The following is a 21,173-nucleotide window of genomic DNA, read 5'->3' as shown; positions in this document are numbered from 1 at the left end:
TCTTCTAGAAATTTCTTAATCCAATCAAGTTGACATATTAAGTTTAACAATAAGACCATGCATATCAGTTTACTTTTAGGATAATCTCTGCTTGCATTTGTGGTCACAACAATTATTAATAATGTTGCTTTGTTATTGAAAATGTTCTAGAATGACAGTAAGTGAATAGGTCTACTTTATTTCTAGCTTCATTAAAACTCTAGCTCCCTAGTGTATCTAATTTTTAAAAAAACTAATATATAAACATCAGGAGGTACCCATTTGTCTTGAACGACTGACAGAAACCCTTAGTTTTGAGAGGAGAGGTAAACACAATACCATTACATTTGAAACAAAAGGAAAATTTTGTGGCTATCCAAAAAAACAAAACAACCCAAATTAAAAAGAAGAACAAGTCACATAAAAGAGTATCTATCAGTTGAGAAGGGTTAATTTGCCTTTTTTAAAAATAGAGAACTTCAATAACTTCATGAGGCTGTTACTTATTTGATATTTGAAAGTAAGAGGGATATTAATTGTGCTGAGATGCAGTTTTTCCCTAACCCCCGATGAGCCTTTGTTACCTATTTATAGGTGTCCTATTTTTCACGATATAAAAGAGCAGTGTAATTTCCTCTGTGGCTTATTGTGAACCTTTATCTCCTCCTTTAATTACATTGTGTCATAACTCAAATAAAAAACTGGGAAGGTAAATAATACATTTTTTTAATTCTAAAGGTATCCTAGTGTGAAGATAATGACTAAGAACAGTTCAGTGTAAAACATCCCTAAGAAATGTCCAGCTACTTTTGGAAGCCTTTGTATATTTATATTAACAAATGTCAATTTAAAGATATTAGACTACAGCCCAGGTACATATACTTTAAGTAAAGATATTTGAAACAAATTATAAAAACTCATTGAAATACTAGTTAGTAGCTTGGTCTTGCTTAGATAGTCTATTTTACGTTTTCAGTTTCAGTGGCCTAATTGTGGTTGTATCATTAATTTTTTATTTTAAAAAAATCGAGTCACTTGAGTATTCTATCAGAATATATGTCTAAGACTCTATCTGGATTGTTAACTTCTTCTTTTCTCATGATGCTGGGGATCGAACTCAGGGCCTTTTGCACTAGCAGCATCTGCAGTACTTTTTATTTACTTTTGAGACTGGTATTATTAAGAACCTGAGTTGCCCAGGTTAGACGCAGCCTTGCCCAGAGTGCTGGGCTTACAGGCTATGTTTGTGCATATGTGTGTACATGCATGTGTGTGTGTTACCTGAAATTTAATCGAGGGCCTTCACAATGAGCTACATGACCAGCCCTACATATATGTATGACACTTGGGCTTAAATTTGTGATCCACCTGCCTCAGCCTCCCAGAGTATTGTGATGAGAGCTGTACACCACTGTGCTTGACTAATTGACTTTCTTATTTCACCTTTATTGTACAAAAGACAGTTCATTTCTGGTTCTTTTTCCCTTAGCACATGATAGTAATGGAAGACATGCTGAAAGACTTTCTCCTTGGAGAACATTTGTTATTGGTTGGCAACCAGGTAAGTTATGGCTGGAACCAAGGCACTATTGAAAACGTGACAGTGAGAGTTGAGAAGCAGTAAGTTTTTTCTTTTTAAATAATTCCTTTTCCCCCTATTAAAACATTCCCAAATATCGAGTTCAGTCACTTAAATAGTGTAATCTTTTTAGTTTTCCTCACAATCCAAAAGGTTGTATTTGTAATCCCATTGAGACATCACTGGAATCCCAGCAAGTTCATTCCAATCTACCACCACCAATGCAACCACAGCGAGAGTAAAGACACCAAGACATAAGAAGTTAAGGGCAGCCAAGTGCAAGTCCTAAGTGCAATCCCCTTGAGGATGTGAGGACAAAGGCCCTGATCCTAAGGCCTCTCCCAGAATTTATTATCTTGTGAAGAAGTGGGGTGGCTCAGGGATGAGTGACAGTGAGGATGGTGGGAATTATGTGAGTAACTTGAGCTGGCTGGCCAGGTGAGACAAAGGCACCTCAGAAAATTGCAGAGAGAAAGATATGCAGAGGGATCAGTTCACATAATCTAATTAAGGTAGCAACTGAATTGCTTTGGAAGGCTGTTGCTTCAGTTTCTGATATGCAAACTCTTGTGCCCTGGGGAGTCATAGCCTCTTTACCTTGAGGCTCTTACCCAGTTAACATTCCTGGAGCTACTGGCTCTAACATCCCGCTGTGTTCATATCCTGTACATATCCTGTATGGAGGAAACAGGACTGTCTGTTGGCTTTAGAGATTACATACCAGCACCTCAACTAGCCTTATTTGCAATGCTTAGAGCCGATTAAAGAAAAAAAATTCCATAGCCAGTTCTCTATATATCAGTATAAAAAAATAAGTCTCCAAATAATCAAAGTTGCAATAATTGTTTTAAATTTAAGGGGAGTCACTGGTGGTGTCTTCCACAAGACTCAATGGGCTGGGAACTTAGCTCAGCAGTATAAACACCTGCCTGGCAAGTGCAACATCATGAGTTCGATCCCCAGTACCAAAAAAAAAAAAGTGAGAGTCAGCTTCCTTCTAAACCATAGAATTACCTTAAGGCTTAAATCAGCCCCTGCCGAGTTTCCCATCATCCTGCCCATTCTGTTTCACAAGTGTCTATGCTTTTTGCCCTTGGCCACCACTGTATCCCTGCTCACCATCACCTATCACCTGGATTATAGCAGTAGTTTCCTAGTGTAGCTGCACTGCCCTGTGCCTACTCCGAGCTGTTCACCAACTGGAAGCCAGTGACATTTGCATGACTAAAATATTATCACGTCTCTGTGTTTATCTTAAATTGTCTCACCATTGCCTTTAGAGATCGTCTAAATCTTCTGTATGAGATGCAGTCCTGCAAAGTGTAGGTCTGTCCATTGCTCCCGTGCCAAGCTGCAGCCCTTCCGTGATCTTACTTTGTGGTGAATTGAGCCAATTGACCTTCCTTCATTTTCTTATCTCTGCTCTGGTCCTTGGTGCGTGCTGTTTCTTCTGCATGGAGTAGTGCCCATCATTATCCACATCCCCTGCCCCTGACTGTTAGGGTAGTAAACTTTGAAAAGAAATTTGGCCTCTAGTTTTCTTTTTCTTTAGTTTGTTTGTTTGTTTGTTTGTTGGTACTTATGAAAACAATTCATATTTTAATATGGTTACTCCCTCAAATTTATAATTTTAAAGTATTTTTGAAAAATAACAATGGGCCAGTTGAGGGGAAGTTAAAAGTTAGATGGCTAAAGGTCCAATACTCTCCCCCTTATGACTCCATGATTTGGGCAAAGTGTTTATCTTATAAAGGCTCAATTTCCTGATGTCCAGCCTGGGAGTAAAAATAGTTTGTTTTCTACTGGACTAATATAAGGATGACCTGAGATAATGAATGGAGAACATTTCATATAGCTAAATAAAAAACCCATATATTGCTATAACACTTGAAAAGTACTTTAACATTATTTTTTTCAAATTTTCTAAACAAGAATCAAAAGTGAAACAATAAATTACTCAGGAAGTCTTTTCAGTGTTTGAAAAATTCTACCTTGTTTTCTTTATGTAGTAGTTTTTGGTGTAGCCAAGGAGGAGGATAAAGGCCAGTTGACAGTATTTGGCCCCGATAGTGAAACAAGGGAGGTCAAATTCTCATCCAGAAAACAATAACTCCGTGTGTTTTTAAGGTTAATAGAGCCCAAAGAACTTCACAGACTATTTATCCATTAAATTGCAATGTACTCAGCATATCCTTTCCAGAAGTTTTACCATGACTTGATGGCTGTGCACTCAAAGGCTATGACATTTCGGCAGCAGTAAGCCAAATGCCAACAAGATAACCAGGGACATACCGAGCAGGGTCTTAAGCAACAGTTTTGTGAAGAGTAAGCTGGCAAAGGAAGGTCCTCGGAGGTCACAGCATAAGCTCCAGGTGGCTTTGAAACATCCTGCTGGTGTTTGAGGTGTGTTGAGTGGGACACAGTGGCAGTTTCTCAGCAAAGGCATATTTTACAGTCGAACTGATACGTAGAGCCAGGATTTCAGAACTGTCATTTAGGTTAAGTGTTGAAGTTAGAACCTATATAATAGTAACCCGAGAGATGAGGGAAGCATAATCTAACCTCTGGAAGATAAAGAGCTATGTAGGATAAGGGCTGAAGTTGAACAGAGGTTTGTATCTCTTTCTAATACTACTGTAAAAGTGTTTTGAAATTATTTTGCAAGCCATACAAATTTTGATGTGAAATACTGCATGCTATCTCTTCTGTTTCCGGTCCCAAAGAAGTGTACAAAACACTGGAGCAAAGGACAGAGTAAGGGGCTAAGGGAAGAGCACTAGAGTTGTGTATACACATAGTTGTACTCTAGCGATTGGTGCGGATGGCAACCCCATGAATGTCACCTCTGTTTAGGGCTGGTGCAGGACTCTGCAAGCCAAAGACCCTCAGAAGGAGCAAGCAGGGGACAGAAGAATCACGTGTCTTGTCCTGTTGCAGACTCCATCTGTGTTAGCAGATCGCAACGTCTTGCCACATTTTACCTCTGTTCTGCAACTCTTCTTTTTGAAGAAAGAAGAATTGGAAAAGGAAGAGAGTAACAGTACAAGTTTGCTTAGCTGGCTTTTCTCAGATTACAAGGATTTTCACTGTAGACCTCTAAGACTGTCCGTGTCACACTGTAGTGCTAAAGTTGAAAGGAACTTTTAGATTATGTAATTTCTGCCACCTGTGTCCATTAAATTGTCAGGTGAGAATATCCTATTCTCCTAGACTGTCATTTAATATCCCCTATTGTCTGATTCCATTCTGCGTTCAGCCTGGTGTCTTATTATTCCCCTCAAAGTCTTGTTCTTTGACAAATTAAACAGTATGTTTCTCAAATGAACTTTAAGCAGTCTTATGTTCTAGCTTCTGGTCTTTGTCACCATGTTATCTTCTTTCCCCATCTTGCCTATTCAGATGTTTTCAACCTCAGAGTGGTAATGTGTTGTCAAGGAAATCAATTAAGCTAAGAGTCTGAAGATTTAACTGTGTGTCTACATGGTTTTGCGTAAACTGATTACTTCCTTTAAGGCCTCTCCCTCCCTCTCTCCCTTTCCTCCGTCCTTCCCTCCCTCCCTCCCTTCTTTCTGTGAGATGGTGATGGGAATAGATATTTTCTAAGGTTATCCTACTTTTAATCTACAATATACTTCTTACAGAAGGTCTCCCTGAGCATTTCAGCCTGAAGGTTTGCTCCTATTCCTAGAATTACTGTAGTACATCATTGCCTTAGTTATTCTTGCCACTGGGACAAAAATGCCAAGTACCTACAAGTTAAAGGGGGAAATGTTTACTCCAACTCACAGTGTGTAGAGGTTCAGTCCATAGTTGGTTGGCTGCAAGGGAGGGCGAGTGGCAGAGGAGAAACAGCCCATGACAGGGCAGGCAGAAAGCAGAAAAATGGGTGAGTAGCAAGTTTCTTTCCCCCATCTATTCCACCCAGACTATTGGTTGGTCCCACCTGTATCAAGGGTGTAGCTACTTGTTACATCCAGAGCTATGCTAACCAATAAGCAGATTAATTTAGTTATCATACAACTTTAATCTATATTAACCTGCCTTAGACCCAACCATCTCTACAAGGCCCACCTATGAGTTTATGAGGCTCTAGAAGGACATCTAGACACAAGCCAGAATAGTCATTTATGTATTATACTGATCTTCTGTTAGGTTTATGTATCTTCCTGCCATCTTCCTAATTAGAGTGAGTAACCATCTTGAAAAGAGTCTTAATTTTGTATGCCTTGGATCTAGTAGGCATTTAACAAATATTTACTGAATTTTCTAGATTTTAGAGGACCAGCTTAAATACCTAGTGAGTGGTCAAAAGTATTTAGAAATAATATGAATTTGAAATTTAGAGTTAGTTGGATTATCCTTAGAAGTTATGCAAATGATGGACTGAATTTCTTCTTCTGTGAGCTTGAAGTTTCTGGGTAAAGGATATAAATGAATTAGTCCCTGGGGGATAGGGACTGTTCTTTGAAGAGTTGAGTGGCCCACCCAATTGTATATGGTTCCATACTGATAGGACCATAGAGCGGCTACATTATCAGTAGAACTAAATAATGAATACTAATTATCTTAAACTGCCTAATAATAATTTAGTACTGACTAGTATCTAATTAAATGAAGTGTAACTTAGCCTGTGCTTCCATTGCCTGAGTTGGGGAGTGAAATTAGACCTGTGACTGGTTAAAATCTTAGTCAACTTCAGTTTTCTTCAAATTTATTTTAATAGCAAATGTCTGTGTTTAGAACTGAGCAAGTCTATCGTTTGACTCTAGAGGGTGTGAGGAAATACAGAATCACCTGTAGTGTTCCTTGGCAAACTCACAGCAAGTAGCCTGTGGAACTGTGCTTTGCTAAGGACTGGTGTGGAGATTGTGTACTCTTGTGGATACTTAGCATTAGAAGAGGTTTGTGTTGTTTTGTTTTGTTCTGCTTTTTTCAGAATTGTGCTTTTGCAGTCATAGTAACTCTGGTCTCATTGTAAAAGCTTTCAAAACGCTGTTTTATTGACCAGTATCTTTTTTAACCTTTAATGTTTTATGCATCTTCTCACTTTCACTGTATTTCTACATTGTGGAACATAACAATTAAGAAAGAAAAAGTTAAACAAGCAAAGGTAGAGGTAGACAGTCGACCTCTCAGCTCTGGTGGGTACTATGCCTCTGTTGGAAATTGGAAGTGCCAGCCATGTGGGGAACAGCCTATTTTATTCATATTTATTTTGAAACTAAATGAGCGTTTATAGCAGTTGATCAAGCTTCTTCTTGTCTTTCTTTTTTTTTTTTCTTTTTAAAAACAGTAAAATGCAATAAAACAAAGAACAAAGTCAATCAAGACAATGCAGTGAATTTGGTACAGAACTTCAGAACAGGATATCTGGATAAAAGTAATAGCTACGATAGTATATCTTGTTATCTTCACAATAGTTATCCATTCAATCAGGTATAGCCAAATCAAACCAAAAAAAGAACATTATAAAGCCTATCAAAACAGAATATTGAATAGAGCAAAACAATCAGAATAAAGCAAAACAGTGAAAACAATATTGGCTTTCAAAGAGAAGACAGAAGGAAATCCCCCATATTTGCTGTATTGCATACTGTCATCCTCCCAAGAGATGCTCAGACCTCTGGCCCCAGATCAGCATAGTCAAACCCAACAATGCAAGCATTTAGTTGCTTTATGTACCTCAGTTGCTATGAGCTCCAGCTGACCTCAACACCATCCATTTGCTAACGTACCCGGGGTGGGGGTGGGGGACACACGACACACATTTGATTGTCAGCCCTGCTGGGCTCACGGGAGAATCTGACTTGTTCTCTTCCTGGCGTTCTGCTGCTTGCTTACCATGAAGGAGGGCTCTTTGCTTCCTTGTTTTGTCCCCCAAGTTCCAACATGCTGGATCTCAGGAGATGCTATTGATCTCTTCCTGGTTCGCCTGCCACTCCATGTCTTTCTAAAACATTAATTGATGACGACTCAAAAAAAAAAATCAATCAAAGGTGAAGCTGGAGGGATTAAATATTGACAGAAAAACCCAGTGCAAATTGGCATAATTATGTGAAAAAATGTGATGAATGCTTTGTCTGTAGATAGATACAATCTACACAGTTTGCTGTTTGCAAACTAGAACCTAACTGAAGTCTGTGACTTTCAAGCTGAAATTATAACTAGAAATGTTTCACAAGACCTGTTACCAATGGAAACTTTTAAAAATGGGTAAATCAAAGTGAGTAGATACTATTTTGAAGTATCACAGGTTTATCACCTTTATTAAACGCCATCCTACCCTTTCCTTGTAGATAATATTATCTTTTCTATGAATCTTTGCTAGTAGACAAAATTTCACATCTGTTGTGAAGTTAAAAACAGTCCAGTTAATACCACTTATCAGAGTGAAATAAAGTAGTTTGTATCTTATTTTGGTAAAACAAAATACATTTGTTTATCTTTTCTATTTTCTGTGTGGAATTTTGTGGCACAGCTTGTAGTCTTTCCAGTAGAAGCCAAATTGCTGCCTTTGAACAAATAAGATGGGTTAAAGTTACATGTTGACGGTCACTTAGGGTTTAATGCTACCTATTGTGGGAGCACATTGTAATATGCTATTACATGCATGATTTTCTGCTTAATATAATTACAACATTACAAGCACTTTCGTGCAATTAGGATTTCATTGCGGGTTTTATATTATTATTATTGCATAACTTTCATTAACAAAAAAGAGAGATGGTTATTTACTTTCTAGCCAGTGATTTTTTTTTTTTAATCTCAACTCTAGCTCAAGAATAAGTTCCCTGCCTTCCTCCTCTTCTCAGGCCTGCTTTTCTTTTGATTTATAAAGCCATATTCCATTTGATACACAAAATATTAATTGTGGCAATTTGGTGTTACAGAATCAGCTTATAGATATATCATTACTTTTCTTTTAAAAAGTCTCTAAGAATAAATTTCATTTTGCAAGAAAAATGGTATATTTTCAGAAGCAGTTGCATTTTATTAAATTTTTGAAGGGAGAACATTTTTGCAGTGTGATATTCCAAAATGGTTAGGAATCATTACATAATGATTATCTTGAACTTCTGCATTGTTTTATTTTTACAAATGGAAATTTAATCAGCTACATATAATAATGCCACTTGGTTTCTGGTTTCAGATCAAATTTCAAAGCAAGTCATCACAAACCAATGATACATGATTAATTATTACCATCACTTTTATATGAGTCTGGTTTATTAAAATCACTTGCTAGGGGTTGCTTACATTTTTTTTTTTTATTTCAAGCCAGTTTTATGTATTATTTCACCAAATACAGTTTGATCACATTTTTTAACCTAAGTTCTCCCTGACTTCTGTAATTTTTGACATGGTCAAACTCTGATACATCACATCTTCTTTATTAAAGACAAAGCATCTGGGGCTGATTTTCATACAGATTTCTGTATCCCCACAAACTTCTGTAACCCTAGTTCTTCCACACGATAGACTCCAACACTTCCCGACTGTACCATGTTCTTTGGTTCCCCTGGCTATGTGTTTCCAATGGTGCCTCTTCCCCTCACCTTTGGCTGTGAAAATCCTGCCAATTCAAAAGCTTAAATGGTTTTTCCTTTATCAAACCTATCTTCATCTTGCTCAAATAAAATATGATTATATTCTGAGCTTTCCTAGAATTTTCTCACTATTTTGCTTTAATTTTCTTTGAAAATTGTGATGCATATATGATTTCATGTATAATTGAATTATATGTTTCCTATAAGCAAGGATTAAAAATAGTGATAGTAGATTTCACAGTTTCAAGGGTACTTTCATGTTACTTCACTTAGTTCAACTATTCTTTGACATAGAAATTTTTATTTTCTGTATTTCCCAATAAGTAGACAAGTTTTATAAGGTTAAAATATTTTCTCAGGGTCACATAGTTAGTGAGTAACTCTGAGTTGGGTGTTGGATCTTTATCGCTCATGCTATTTTTTTTTTTTTTGGCGGTACTGGGAATCGAACTCACAGCCTCACACTTGCCAGGCAGGTGCTTTTGTCACTGAGCTAAATCCGCAGCCCGTTCATGCTATTTTTAAGCATACCATATTAATTCTTATACTAGTAATAATAATAGTAATATCAAAGAGGAATATAATTACTAACTTTGGTTGAATAGTTATAACAGACCATAATAGACCATGCGTTCTACACAGTGTAAAGAACATTTAAAATTTTCCTTTTATGGAAAACATTGTAAATATTCCATAAAATGTAGAATATATAGTGAGCCTCTTTGTACCCAGAAACCACCTGCAGCAATAGCAGCATTTTGACCATCTTATTTTATCCATTCCTCCAACACTTTTTTTTGTTGTCCTATAATTTATTTTTCTAACTCTCTATTCATATAATATAGCCACAATTTAATTATTATACCTAATAAATTAATAGTAATCCCTTAATATAATCTATATCTCATCTGTTTTTAATTTTGCTCGGTTATCTTGGAAGTGTTATGTTGTAGTTAGCTTCTTGCAGTCAGCCTCCAGACAAAGCTGGTCATTGTAATTAGCTGATATGACTGCCAGGTGTCTTTGAGAAAAATATTTTCCCCTGCTCTCTTTATCCTGAGAAACACTAGCCATTTTCATAAATATAAATATTTTATCATGAGTTATACTGATATTGATTAATTTCCATTGAGGAAATATTTTTCAGAGTAAACTTCTTAAGTCAATTTAATTTTGTAATTAATTTACACAGTGAATTAAGCTACATCCATTTTTCCAGGCTAGAATTGACTACTTTCTTTTCTCAATTTTTAAAGAACTTGACTTTTTAAATTTTTTAGACATTATGGAAATCAGCAAATAATAAGTGTCAACTAGATAGGGCTGTCGGTACCATTACTGTAAATTCTTTGTATTTCTTTTCCTCTGTTAATTATAAATTTATTATGATCAAGAACTTCATTTTTCTATAGATCGAGGCTTAACAAATGTTTGTTTTACTATGTAAATTTGAAATATTGTGCATTTTTAATTGCCAAAATTAAAGAATGCACAAATTTTGCTAATTAATTTCAACTGAGCACTGGCAGGTTGCTGCAGTATAACATCAGAACTGTCTCATGTTGTTATGCCAGCATAACTGTCTAATTTCTGTAGAGGGACTGAACAATTTGTCCAGAAATTTTCTTGCCTATGTTCCCAGCTGGCAGGAGCAGCAGGGTATTTGATAATCAAATATGCTGTGCTTATAATAGCGCCAGCAGCCTGGGTGTTCTAAGGTTATGAAGTACTGGGTTTATCAGATACAGTGATACTCATCTTTATATTACTTTTAATCTCTTCCTCAACTGCTTGGTTTGTGAATTTGCCTGAATTACAGACTGGAAATTTTTGTCATTCTGCCACATTCACTCTACTAGTTTAGTTTGACTTACCCAGTTTTTCTTAGTGAATCTTGTTTTTCACTATTATTTTCAATTTGCATTTTGTTCTTGTCGACACATTGGTCTCCAAACACACAATGTTTGTCATGGTTGTTTAAAGGTTTTTTGTGGCTAACCATATTACCCAAAAGTGTGTCACTACTATTTATAGCCACTCAGTATTCAAAGGGAAACTGCAGGGACATAGATTTTACTATTCTGTGTGAAGAATAATTGCTAAGATCTTCACAGAAAGCTTTATAAGTAAGTGTGTTTTAGAGACCGGTATTTAAAATATATATGTTCTCTGACTTTGGGGTACTATTTGTTGTCTGTAGGGAGCCTGTTTGTGAATGTTTAAGATTATTTACTATTCAGTTTTGATAATTTTTTCTGATTAAGTAATGCATATTCATTCTGAGAGCTTGAAAATTAAGAAATTGTGAATGATTATATAGCAGCAATCTTTCATTTTGTTATACAACAAAGAATATTATTATAAGAGTATTAAGAGATCAGTTTGTGCCTTCCATATTCAAATGAGCAAGTCTAGCCTGACATAGTAGAAGTTTCCATGTGAGAGGGATGAAGCAAGGATTATAGCCCGTCTCCTACCACCTAGTGTAAAGTACTTTCAGGCATTTCAAGCAAAAAAATAGGAAGTTTAACATTTGAAGCAACTAGAATTCGTTTCTTCCTGGTTTACTGTAATATTGGTTTATTTTGATATTATTTATTATAGTTGATATTTGTTAAGGACATTCATATAGTAACTTTTCTAAAATGGAACTTAATGCACTTTGCAGAAAACATCTCTACAAATTACACAAATTGGACAGACTTTGTGAAAATTATTGAAGGATTGAGGACTGGAAGCAAAGCCCAAATTATGTTTCAGAGAACATGAGGAATACCTGAGCATTGGCAGTTTCAAGCACTCTCTTGGGGGACTATTTTTTTAATTGTTTATTGGTACAATTTAGATATACATAGTGACCAGACTCATTATAGGGAATTTGTGCCTCTGTGTGATATATCCTGGTTCCTCTTTTTGTTTTAATCCCCTCCCGCCTGTACCCTTCTTCCTTTCCTTATTTACAAAGCTCTGTTTTCATTTTATCCTTTTATGCTCCTGTCTTCTTTTCCCTTCCTTCCTTTCCTCCTCATCCCTCTCTAGTTCCCCTTCTTTTTTGACAATTTCTTCCTGTTTCATAACATCCATTATACATTTTGGTCCAATCACTCTTGAAGAAAAGACCTAGATTAACAACCTCAGTGTTCTTTTCCTGAACCTTTAAATTCTTCACAGAAGTTCCTAAATACTTACTGAAAGTGATTTTATAATCTTGGATTGACAGATCTTTAACTCTGTGACTTAAACTGTTATGTGTCAGTTTAGGGAGGCTACTTCCTAACCTGTTTTGGATGTTGAAATATAAAATATAGCCTAATTCATTGAGTCAGAATGAATTTGTGTTCAGAATTCCCTGTGTGCAATAATATTCACTTTGTATAATTTAAATTTGCTTCTCTCCCAACTGGTACACATTATTAGCTCACACTCATATGGCAGATGTGAGGATTCAAGTGGAAATATACTCCAAAACATTTCTATGCACACCTCAGAGGGCTCCATAAATGTTCTTCTTGTCCTCCTCTGTACAAAGGGAGCGGAACATTCTGTGAAGAGATTTCTACGCACTTTAACAAGAGAAATCACATGATTTCCTTTTGCTTTTCCTCACTTATCCTCAAATGTTAGTGGTTATTATCTGCAGGTTATATGTGAGTTACTGGTGAAAGAGACATAAAAGAACACGGTGATCTCATCCTCAAAGGGCAGACCAATTGCAGAGGCCACTGACCCAAAGGAGAAGAATGATTGAACAGTCAGGTAACTCTACCAGGAAGTGAAGTCATCTTAAACAGCTAAAGCGATGAGTGGAAGATGACAGATGGACTGGGGAGGATGGGCTTCTTAGTCCTGGGACAAAGTACCCACAAGTGAATGGATGAAAGGTTTACTTTAGCTCATAGTTCATAGGGGTTTCAGTCCATAGTCAGCTGGTACCAGGAAGCACAGCCTGGCAGGGCAGAAACAGTTCAAGCAGGTGGCCCGAACCCACCCCCTTTTCTGTAACCAGGATACAAGCTTATTGGGTGGTGCCACCTACACCCAGAGGCTGTCTTTCCTCTTCAGTAAATCCATCATCCACAGCAGAACTATGCTAAACAGTCAGTGAACTAATCCAGTATCACACACCCATGATCCTGCTGCTCCCCAAAGCCTATGACCCCATGAGGGCCTTGAGGGAACATCTAGATACAAGCCCAGACCGGCTATTCTAGGCAAGAGAAATGTCATGAGCAGAGATTTGGAAGTGTGCAAGAAATTGTGCAAGAATCAGTAGGCTGATGGGGTCGGTGTGAGCGAGCCTTGTGGAAGGCTGGCAGAGCAAGCGCCCAGCTTTCTTACTGTCCCCCGTCCTTGTCCATTTGAGTCGCTCTTAGCTCAGGTCACTTTCCTAGGTTGATTTTCCTTTGCTTGCTTTTTATTCCTCTTTAGCCCTTCCTCCTACCCTATTCCTTTCTCATCCTCCCTCTTCACAAAATACAGACAGTGATTCTTAAATTCTGTATTTCTTCTTGACCAGGAAGACAAACAAACCAGCTCTTTCTTGTAAACAATTTTACAGCTGACCTCTCTGAGGAGAAAGGATAATTCAAGCAACAAATCTGAGAAAGCTCTAAGAGTCTCAGAATCCTTTGGGCTTCTTAAGTTCACGGTCCTGGAGCTTTTCTCCAACAGACGCTGGAAGCCTGCTTACTTCCTGCCCGCAGTTTGATTCCTGTCTGTGCAATGTATTTCCAAAAGGGCATTATGACTTCTGCTTGTATGTAAATTCCTCTTTCCAAAGTATTTTCATGAAGAATTCAATGGGAAAAACAGTAGTGAGTAAAAATAAGATCCATCCATACAACATAATGGTGTTTTTTAGAATCCCTTTGTCTCCTTTTAAAAATTTCACTCGGTAAAACTTAGCCTTAGTAGATTTAATAATGATGTAAAATGTATTTCATGTTAATTTTTATTAAAGAATACAAACTAAATAAATAATAAAGGAAAGTATGCATAGGAACAAAAAAATATTAGCAGATGGTTTCTTAGCAGTTGTACATTGAATGATGTTTTGTTTTCTAAATTTCCCAGGGAGAAAAATGAGTATGTATAATTTTTATGGAAAAATAAGACATTATTTATGTATTTATTCAATTACAGTAATCCCGAGGATTTTCTGTTCTAGGCAAAAGCTATGATTGGAAGGAACAAATTGCTATAACTGTTTCATTTTGTCCAGGATATTTACAGAAATTCCTTCCTAAATTATTCTTGCAGCATTTCCTTGAAGGAACTATCAGAGCTTCTTAAAATGAAGTAGGAAGTGACCTGATGAGATCTGTGATTTAGAAAAAGTAACTAAACAACTAACAAACTAACTGCTCCTTTGTGAGGCTATCGGTGGGAATTCAGATCAGACCTTTCTAGGAGACCAGGAGCAGGATGAGCTAGTCAGGCGATGAGATAGTGAGCTGGAGAGGAAGAGGTAGCTATGGTAAGCAGGCACTGAAAAGTAAACATGTCCAAAATAAATTCTCCTTTTTAGACTATGCTTCCCCCAACCTTCCAGCTAATTTATTTCTCCTCCCCTGATTTATTCTCAGTAAATGGCATCATCTACCATCCTGTGGCCCAAAACAGAAACTAATTTCTTCATCTTCTTGTTCTCCATCTAATCCATCACTGAGTCTTAGTTCTTTTTCCTAAATATCCCTGAGAGCTGTCCATTTTTCTCTACCATTGGATTAGGCCATTACCATTTCTTGCTAGACTGTTTTTTGTTTTGTTTTGTTTTTCAGTAGTACTAGGGATGAACCCAGGGCTTTTACACTGAGCTACATTCTCCGGCCCTAGGTATTTATTTATTTATTCTTCAGTTACTTACTTTTGAGGCAGGATCTCAACAAAGTCACTGACTTCTCCAGGCAGAGCTCTCACTTGCAACCTTCCACCTTAGCCATCCACAGTACTGGAATTACAGTTACGGTCCACTATTCCTGGCTACAGTTTGAGTTTTAAAGTTTACAAAGTGTTTTTCTTTGCTATCACTTGTTTTCTTTCTGCCAGGCCATTCCAACATGGTGTTTTACCAAAACTGAAAATATGATCATGTTACTACTCTAATTCCTTGGCTTCTCTGTGCTTTTAGGAAGCAGTACAAACTCGACTTTCAAGGCTCTGCAAGAGCTACACCTTCCTATCTTTCTAGCCTTATGCCTTGTTTCTTCCTTACTCCTGCTCGTACTTTGTCCACTTACAGAACCTTCCGGTTCTCCAGATGACTGTTTCCCGCCTCTTTCCACACACTGTTCTCTTTCCTGGAGCACTTGCCTCTGCCCTCCTTCGCTGTATCGAAGTCCTAGATATCTCAATTTAAGTACCACTCTGGCGGGCCTCCTCCAACTGAAATCTGTAAGCATTTTGGTTACTCACATGATGGCTCTCACCGTGGGTGTCTTATTGCTGGTGTTTCCTACTAGATGGTCAGCTGTGAGCATGGCCAGGGGCTGCAGCTCTTTCATTTACCATGTGTCTAGCTGTACTATTCCAGCACTGTAACATTTGATGCTCAGGTAATTGATGAATTAGTCAAGAAGGAAGGGAGGAAGAGAAAGAAGAAGAGAAGGAACACAAAGGAAAAGAAGGGGAAGGAGTGAGTAGAAAGAAAAATATTAAACTTTTATAGAGGCAACAAAGATCCTAATGATATTAAATGAAATTGCAGAATCGGGGGAGGTGGGAAAGTATTAATAAAGTATAAAAATTATTGTAAGAATCATTCAGCAGCATGATACATGGCCATACTGTTATATTTGGATTTTAAAAAGAAACAAATAGGGTTGGATGGGAGCCTAATGAGTTGGGTATGAACATCTGGTACAAAAGTTCAATTGACAACAATAGGGGATCTCATGTGGAACTTACGAAAGAAGTATGAGCCATATGTGATGACTTAGGTCATGGGAGTGGGTGAGACTCCCCAGAGAGAGTGCCTAGAGCACTAAAACAGCTGAGTTTGGAATTCTAGAAACCCTAACATTTAAAGAGGCAGTAAGAGCTCTTTAGTGGCAGCTAGGGCCTTACCCTACACCTAGGGAGCTAGGAGTTCTGAAACGGTGCATTGCTCAAGAGGAATTTGAAAATGTGTGGCTGATCCCACAACTTTGGAGGTGGAAAGAGGGAAAACTCCCCAGTCGATTCGTAGCTTTTTATGACTCATTGTTTTCAGGAACTCCTTCCTGTTTCTGACATGATACACTTACCTTGTTTGCTTTTCTCTAAAATGGTGGAATTTAACAGAGCTGAAAAATTAACACAGGCACTTTACTCATTTTATCTATTTAAAACCTTATTGCAGGGTACCATTTAAAGCTTGCTTAGCTGTTGTTATTGACCTGTAAATGTCAAAGTGTGATTTTCCTTCTCTATGCTTCCGTGTGGGGCTTGAGATTATTTTGGATGAAATCCAGTTAGATATGGAAAAGATTTCTAAAGAGGAAATGACCCATTATTTTTGTTGGTGAGCTTGTCAGTTTTGCAAGCAGCTCTGATAACCTCGAATCTTTTGTAGATGAAATAAATTGAATCATTCGCAAAATGTGTCCAGCTATTACAAAGCCATAACAGCAGAGACCATTATTCAGTATTTCTACTAACATGGTCACCCCTTTTTTGCATCCCTTTTCTAATACTTTCCAAATTTCCTGTACTTATTCATTCACTTGAAGCATATTTATTGAATACATTATTTGTGTCAGGCACTATGCTGAACTCTGGGAATATAGTAATAACCAGAGATTTCTGAATTCCATACCACCCAATCAATACTTATTTGATTGATTTAAATTTCCATCTTTGGTGCCTTAAAATACTTTATAAGATAATTGACTGTGTAGTAAAGAAACCAATAATGACACCTGTTTCTCTGTTGGGCTTCTGCTATTTCTAATAGTACCATACTTTGCACTGATCTGCCTAGTTATTTCTGAAGGATGGTTCCTAGAAGTGAGGAAGAGAATTTAAGGCCCAGATTGCCTAAATACATTTCAAACTGAAAGACATAATCCATAATATAGAGACTGAAAGCATGAACATCCAAATTGTACATACCTGGATTTGAGTCCTGGCTGCACTGTGATTAGCTATGTGATTGTGCACAGACGGCTTATTTCTCTGAGCCTTAGTTTCTTTATTTGAGAAGCTGGGATAATCCTAATTTGTATCTCATGGAACTATCTGACTATGGTGATTGAATGAAAATACTTAACATAGAGCCTGGAACAAGATAAGAATTTAAATTATTTTTCCTATCCCCGGTATGACATAGGATTCAGCCTTTTAACCACTTTTAATCTTCCCACACAACCTAATTGTTACAAATTTTCACCCTATCATTTGTGTCCTACTGCTAAGTGAAAAATTTTAAAAAAGAGAAATAGCATGGAAATATATACCATTTTTAACAGACTTTTACCAAAAATGCACAGCAACTTCTACATCAGTAAGTTGAAATGAGGGTATTTCTAAGAACAAATATAGTTGAGTTTTTAATATAACTTGTTACAATTTCATGTTTCTAGGGTTTAAAAGGCCTAGAAAGTAGGATAAAAGGATAAGGAATGAATGTTTGATTAAGCAGAAAAAGCACAGTACTGTATTTATCTACTTATAGCTGAAAACCATTCAAAGAACTGATGAGAAAAACCATATTTTATATTTACTTGATCACTTTTGATGCTATTTTTCAAATCTGAAATAGTTAATATTCTGCTATAATATCTAGATTTCAGTGCAAAATTATAAAACCAAAGAATTAAGATGTAAGAAGCTGACTTATGGATTGCCATCTAAAGGAGAATAACTTACAATTAATATGTTTAGAAGCGATTAAAAAACCGAAACTTTTTTTAAAAGTTAAAAAACAGAAATGTCATAGGAGATGTGTTGTATATGCTTACTAGTTTGGTTTTTATTAATGTTAAGCTAAAGTTGTACCACTGCAAGAAAGTAATTGCAGTAAAAGTTTCTTCAGATTTGGTAGAAACTTATCTCCAAACAAAAGTTGGGTTCTTTTGTTTGTTTAATGCTGTCTCTAATTACAGGGTGTAGGAAAAAACAAGATTGTTGACAGATTCCTTCACTTGCTCAACAGACCCCGAGAATATATTCAGCTGCACAGGTAAGCGTATTAGACCCATTTGCTTTTAACATTGATTTAATTATTCGTCTTTCCTCTAATACCATCTAAATACACTTTCTCAAAGCCTCCTTTTTAAAACCAGTTTCATTCCTGTTCCAACTGCTCTTATCTCCCTTCTCCTTAGAAGGTAATAAAACCATGCAAAATTTATTTTTAAAGTGAGTAACACTTTATAAACATGAATTAATAGATACTTTGTGGACAGAGAGTGATGAACATTATATTCTAGAAGCAGATCTCATCAACATTGAGGCACTTAAATTAGAAGAAAAATATGTAGCGCTTAAGCCTGTTCTCCTAACAAGAAGCTAAAATAGCTCACAGGGAGAAACAACTGTGTAGATCTCAGGTATCAGATAAGGAGCACGGAAAATTGTGCTATTACTGTCTTTTTGCTTTCCTTGAAACACTTTGTAGATTATTTACTTCTGTAGGGTAGGAATGGTGGCTCACGAAGAGCTTTTAAGCATATAAATTTTCTCAAAATAAACTGTTTTTAGTTTTATCAGTGAACCTGTTACATATTTTAAGAAATGAAATCTAGGCGACACATCCACTAGGGGCAGCACGAGATAGACAGCAGGCTGTTAAGCAGTATATCAAGCGTTAAGCAATTTAAAACAACTTACTGTTGTTTTATCCTTAGAGTTAAAAAAAAATACTGTGCAGGAGAAAGAACATTAGATTCAATTGTAACAATTAGCTTCTGGTTTGGGTTTTGTTAAATGTGAGTTTTTGAGAGAAAATTGTAGAAGCACAGGGGGCAGTTAGTTGAGATATGGTTGAAAATTTCTTGTTAGGATTTATACCACTGGCTGTAACAGTACTAATATCGGACTAGTCTTCCCGAGTAAAGATCTTTTAAACTGGACAAAATTCCAAACACTAGAAAAGGAAAGCCATCAAGGATCTCTGAAAAACTACTAGGACTCCTACATGGTTAAGAACCTTCATTAAACACAGCTAGTATTCAGATGATAACCCTATAAACTTTATGCTTTGTGAGAGTGATGTATCCATATAGTACAGACTACTTCTTATGCACCCTTAAAAAGTTTAACAATAAGCCTTGAATAAACAATGATGTTTGTTGTTTACATTATTTTAGAGATTCTTTCTCATGCAAAATGACTTTAAAAATTAAAGCAGTGAATTTTCGGGGAGGCAGGGAGGAATATGTTGAAAAGATCAATGTGATTCAAATGTAAATCAAATGCTTACCTGAACAAAACTCAGCACTCAAGTTAGGAAGATTGAAGAATTCCAGCAGTCAGCAGCATGCCTTAAGTAATGGCAAGCCTTCAACAGAAAATTACTAGATATATGAAAACCTGGAAAGTGATCAGTAGAAATAGACTCAAAGGTGAAAATGATGGAATTAGCAGGCAAAGACTAGAACACTTTGCATTAACGTATTCAAGAATTTAAGAGGGGAAAATGAACATGAGGGAATAATTAGGAACTCTCAGTACAGAAATGACAACCGAAAGCAAAGTAGCTTCATATAGGGACAACTGGAATCTGAGAGAGAGAGAGAGAGAGAGAGAGAGAGAGAGAGAGAGAGAGAGAAACATATTTAAAGAAATATAATGGGGGACCAGGAGTTGAGCTTAGTGGCATAAACACCTGCCCTGGCAAGTGTGAGGTCGTGAGTTCCATGTCCTGTACCAAAAAAGAAAGAAAGAAATATAATAGGAATGTTCCTAAATTTGATCAAACAATATTAAGTCACCAATCTGGGAAACTCAGTGAACCTAAAGCAAGATAAACAGAGAGCCATAACTGGCACATCATAATCAAATTGCTGAAAGCAAACAGAAAATCTTTAAAACAACCAGAATTAACAAGGCAGACAGAGAAGAAAAAAAAGGCTGCATATAGAGGAACACTGAAAAAATTACTTCTTATGAAAATTTAGAATTTATTATGAAACATAATCCAATGAAACAATTGCTTTTAAAGTACTAAATGGTAAATAAAAATTTAGTATTAAATAGTGTATTCAGCAAAAAGTAATCTTTATCTGAGCAAAAATAGGCACTAAAAGACAAGAAATAGGAAAGTATTTTTCAACATAACTGCATAATAAAAAAATTACAATTCAGTATTTTTCAGGGACAAAGATAAAATTAACAAATCCAGCAGTATATAAAAAAAGGATAATATGTCATAACAAAGTAGGTTTGTGTGGCCCATGACTGTAATCCTAGCGCTCAGGAGGTTGAGGCAGAAGGATTACTGTAAATTCAATGCCAGCCGGGGGTACTTGGTGAGTTTAAGACCAATCCGAATTGCATGGCAAAACTTTGTCTCAAAAAAAAAAAAAAAGTGGATTTTAACTCCAGAGCAAAGTGATGATTGTCCTTTTTGTGGCACTAGGGATTCAACCCAGGACCTTCATATGAGCAACATCATAGATCTTTGTGTTTTTATTTTGAGACAGGATCTCACTAAGGCACCAAGTCGCCCCATCTTGCTGGAGCTTGGCGTTTTCCTGCCCCGGCCTTCCAGAGTGCTGGGATTGTAGATGTGTACCATTATGCATGGTTATCCATCCCCACTTTTACTCCTGTATTGATTATCTATCTCCTGGGTCAGTTTTATTAGGGTGTTATTAATATTATTGGCTGTTCAAAGAATCATCTTTTGACATTGTTGAACCTCTCTTGTTAAGTTTTTTCCTATTTCAGTAATTCCTGATTTTGTCTTTATTTTCCACTTCCATTTATTTACTTATGTATTTATTTATGTGCTGTTCTTTTTTTACACATTCAGGTATGAATGCCTAAATCGCTAATTTTTAACCCTTAGTTTATAATGTATGTATTTGAAGGTGTCTTTTTCATTTATTCTATTTTAGTTTTTTAATACTAGGAATTGAACTTTG

The 21,173-nt window shown here is 36.5% G+C and overlaps 1 protein-coding gene across 1 annotated transcript in view; it reads left to right on the top strand.

Moving 5' to 3' along the window:
- Vwa8 (von Willebrand factor A domain containing 8) overlaps positions 1-21,173 on the top strand; it is a 360,850-nt gene that overhangs the window by 157,139 nt on the left and 182,538 nt on the right. Inside the window, exons 20-21 of the mRNA XM_003477459.5 lie at positions 1,469-1,540; positions 18,189-18,265. Of these exons, the coding sequence (XP_003477507.2) occupies positions 1,469-1,540; positions 18,189-18,265 (149 nt within the window). The remainder of the gene's footprint in view (positions 1-1,468; positions 1,541-18,188; positions 18,266-21,173) is intronic.

The sequence above is a fragment of the Cavia porcellus genome, unplaced genomic scaffold (assembly GCF_034190915.1).
Source record: "Cavia porcellus strain 051 isolate PalLab524CR breed Dunkin Hartley unplaced genomic scaffold, mCavPor4.1 scaffold_21, whole genome shotgun sequence".
Taxonomy (NCBI): domain Eukaryota; kingdom Metazoa; phylum Chordata; class Mammalia; order Rodentia; family Caviidae; genus Cavia; species Cavia porcellus.
Note: the sequence above shows the minus strand (reverse complement) of the source record. Positions and strands in the feature narration are given on the sequence as shown.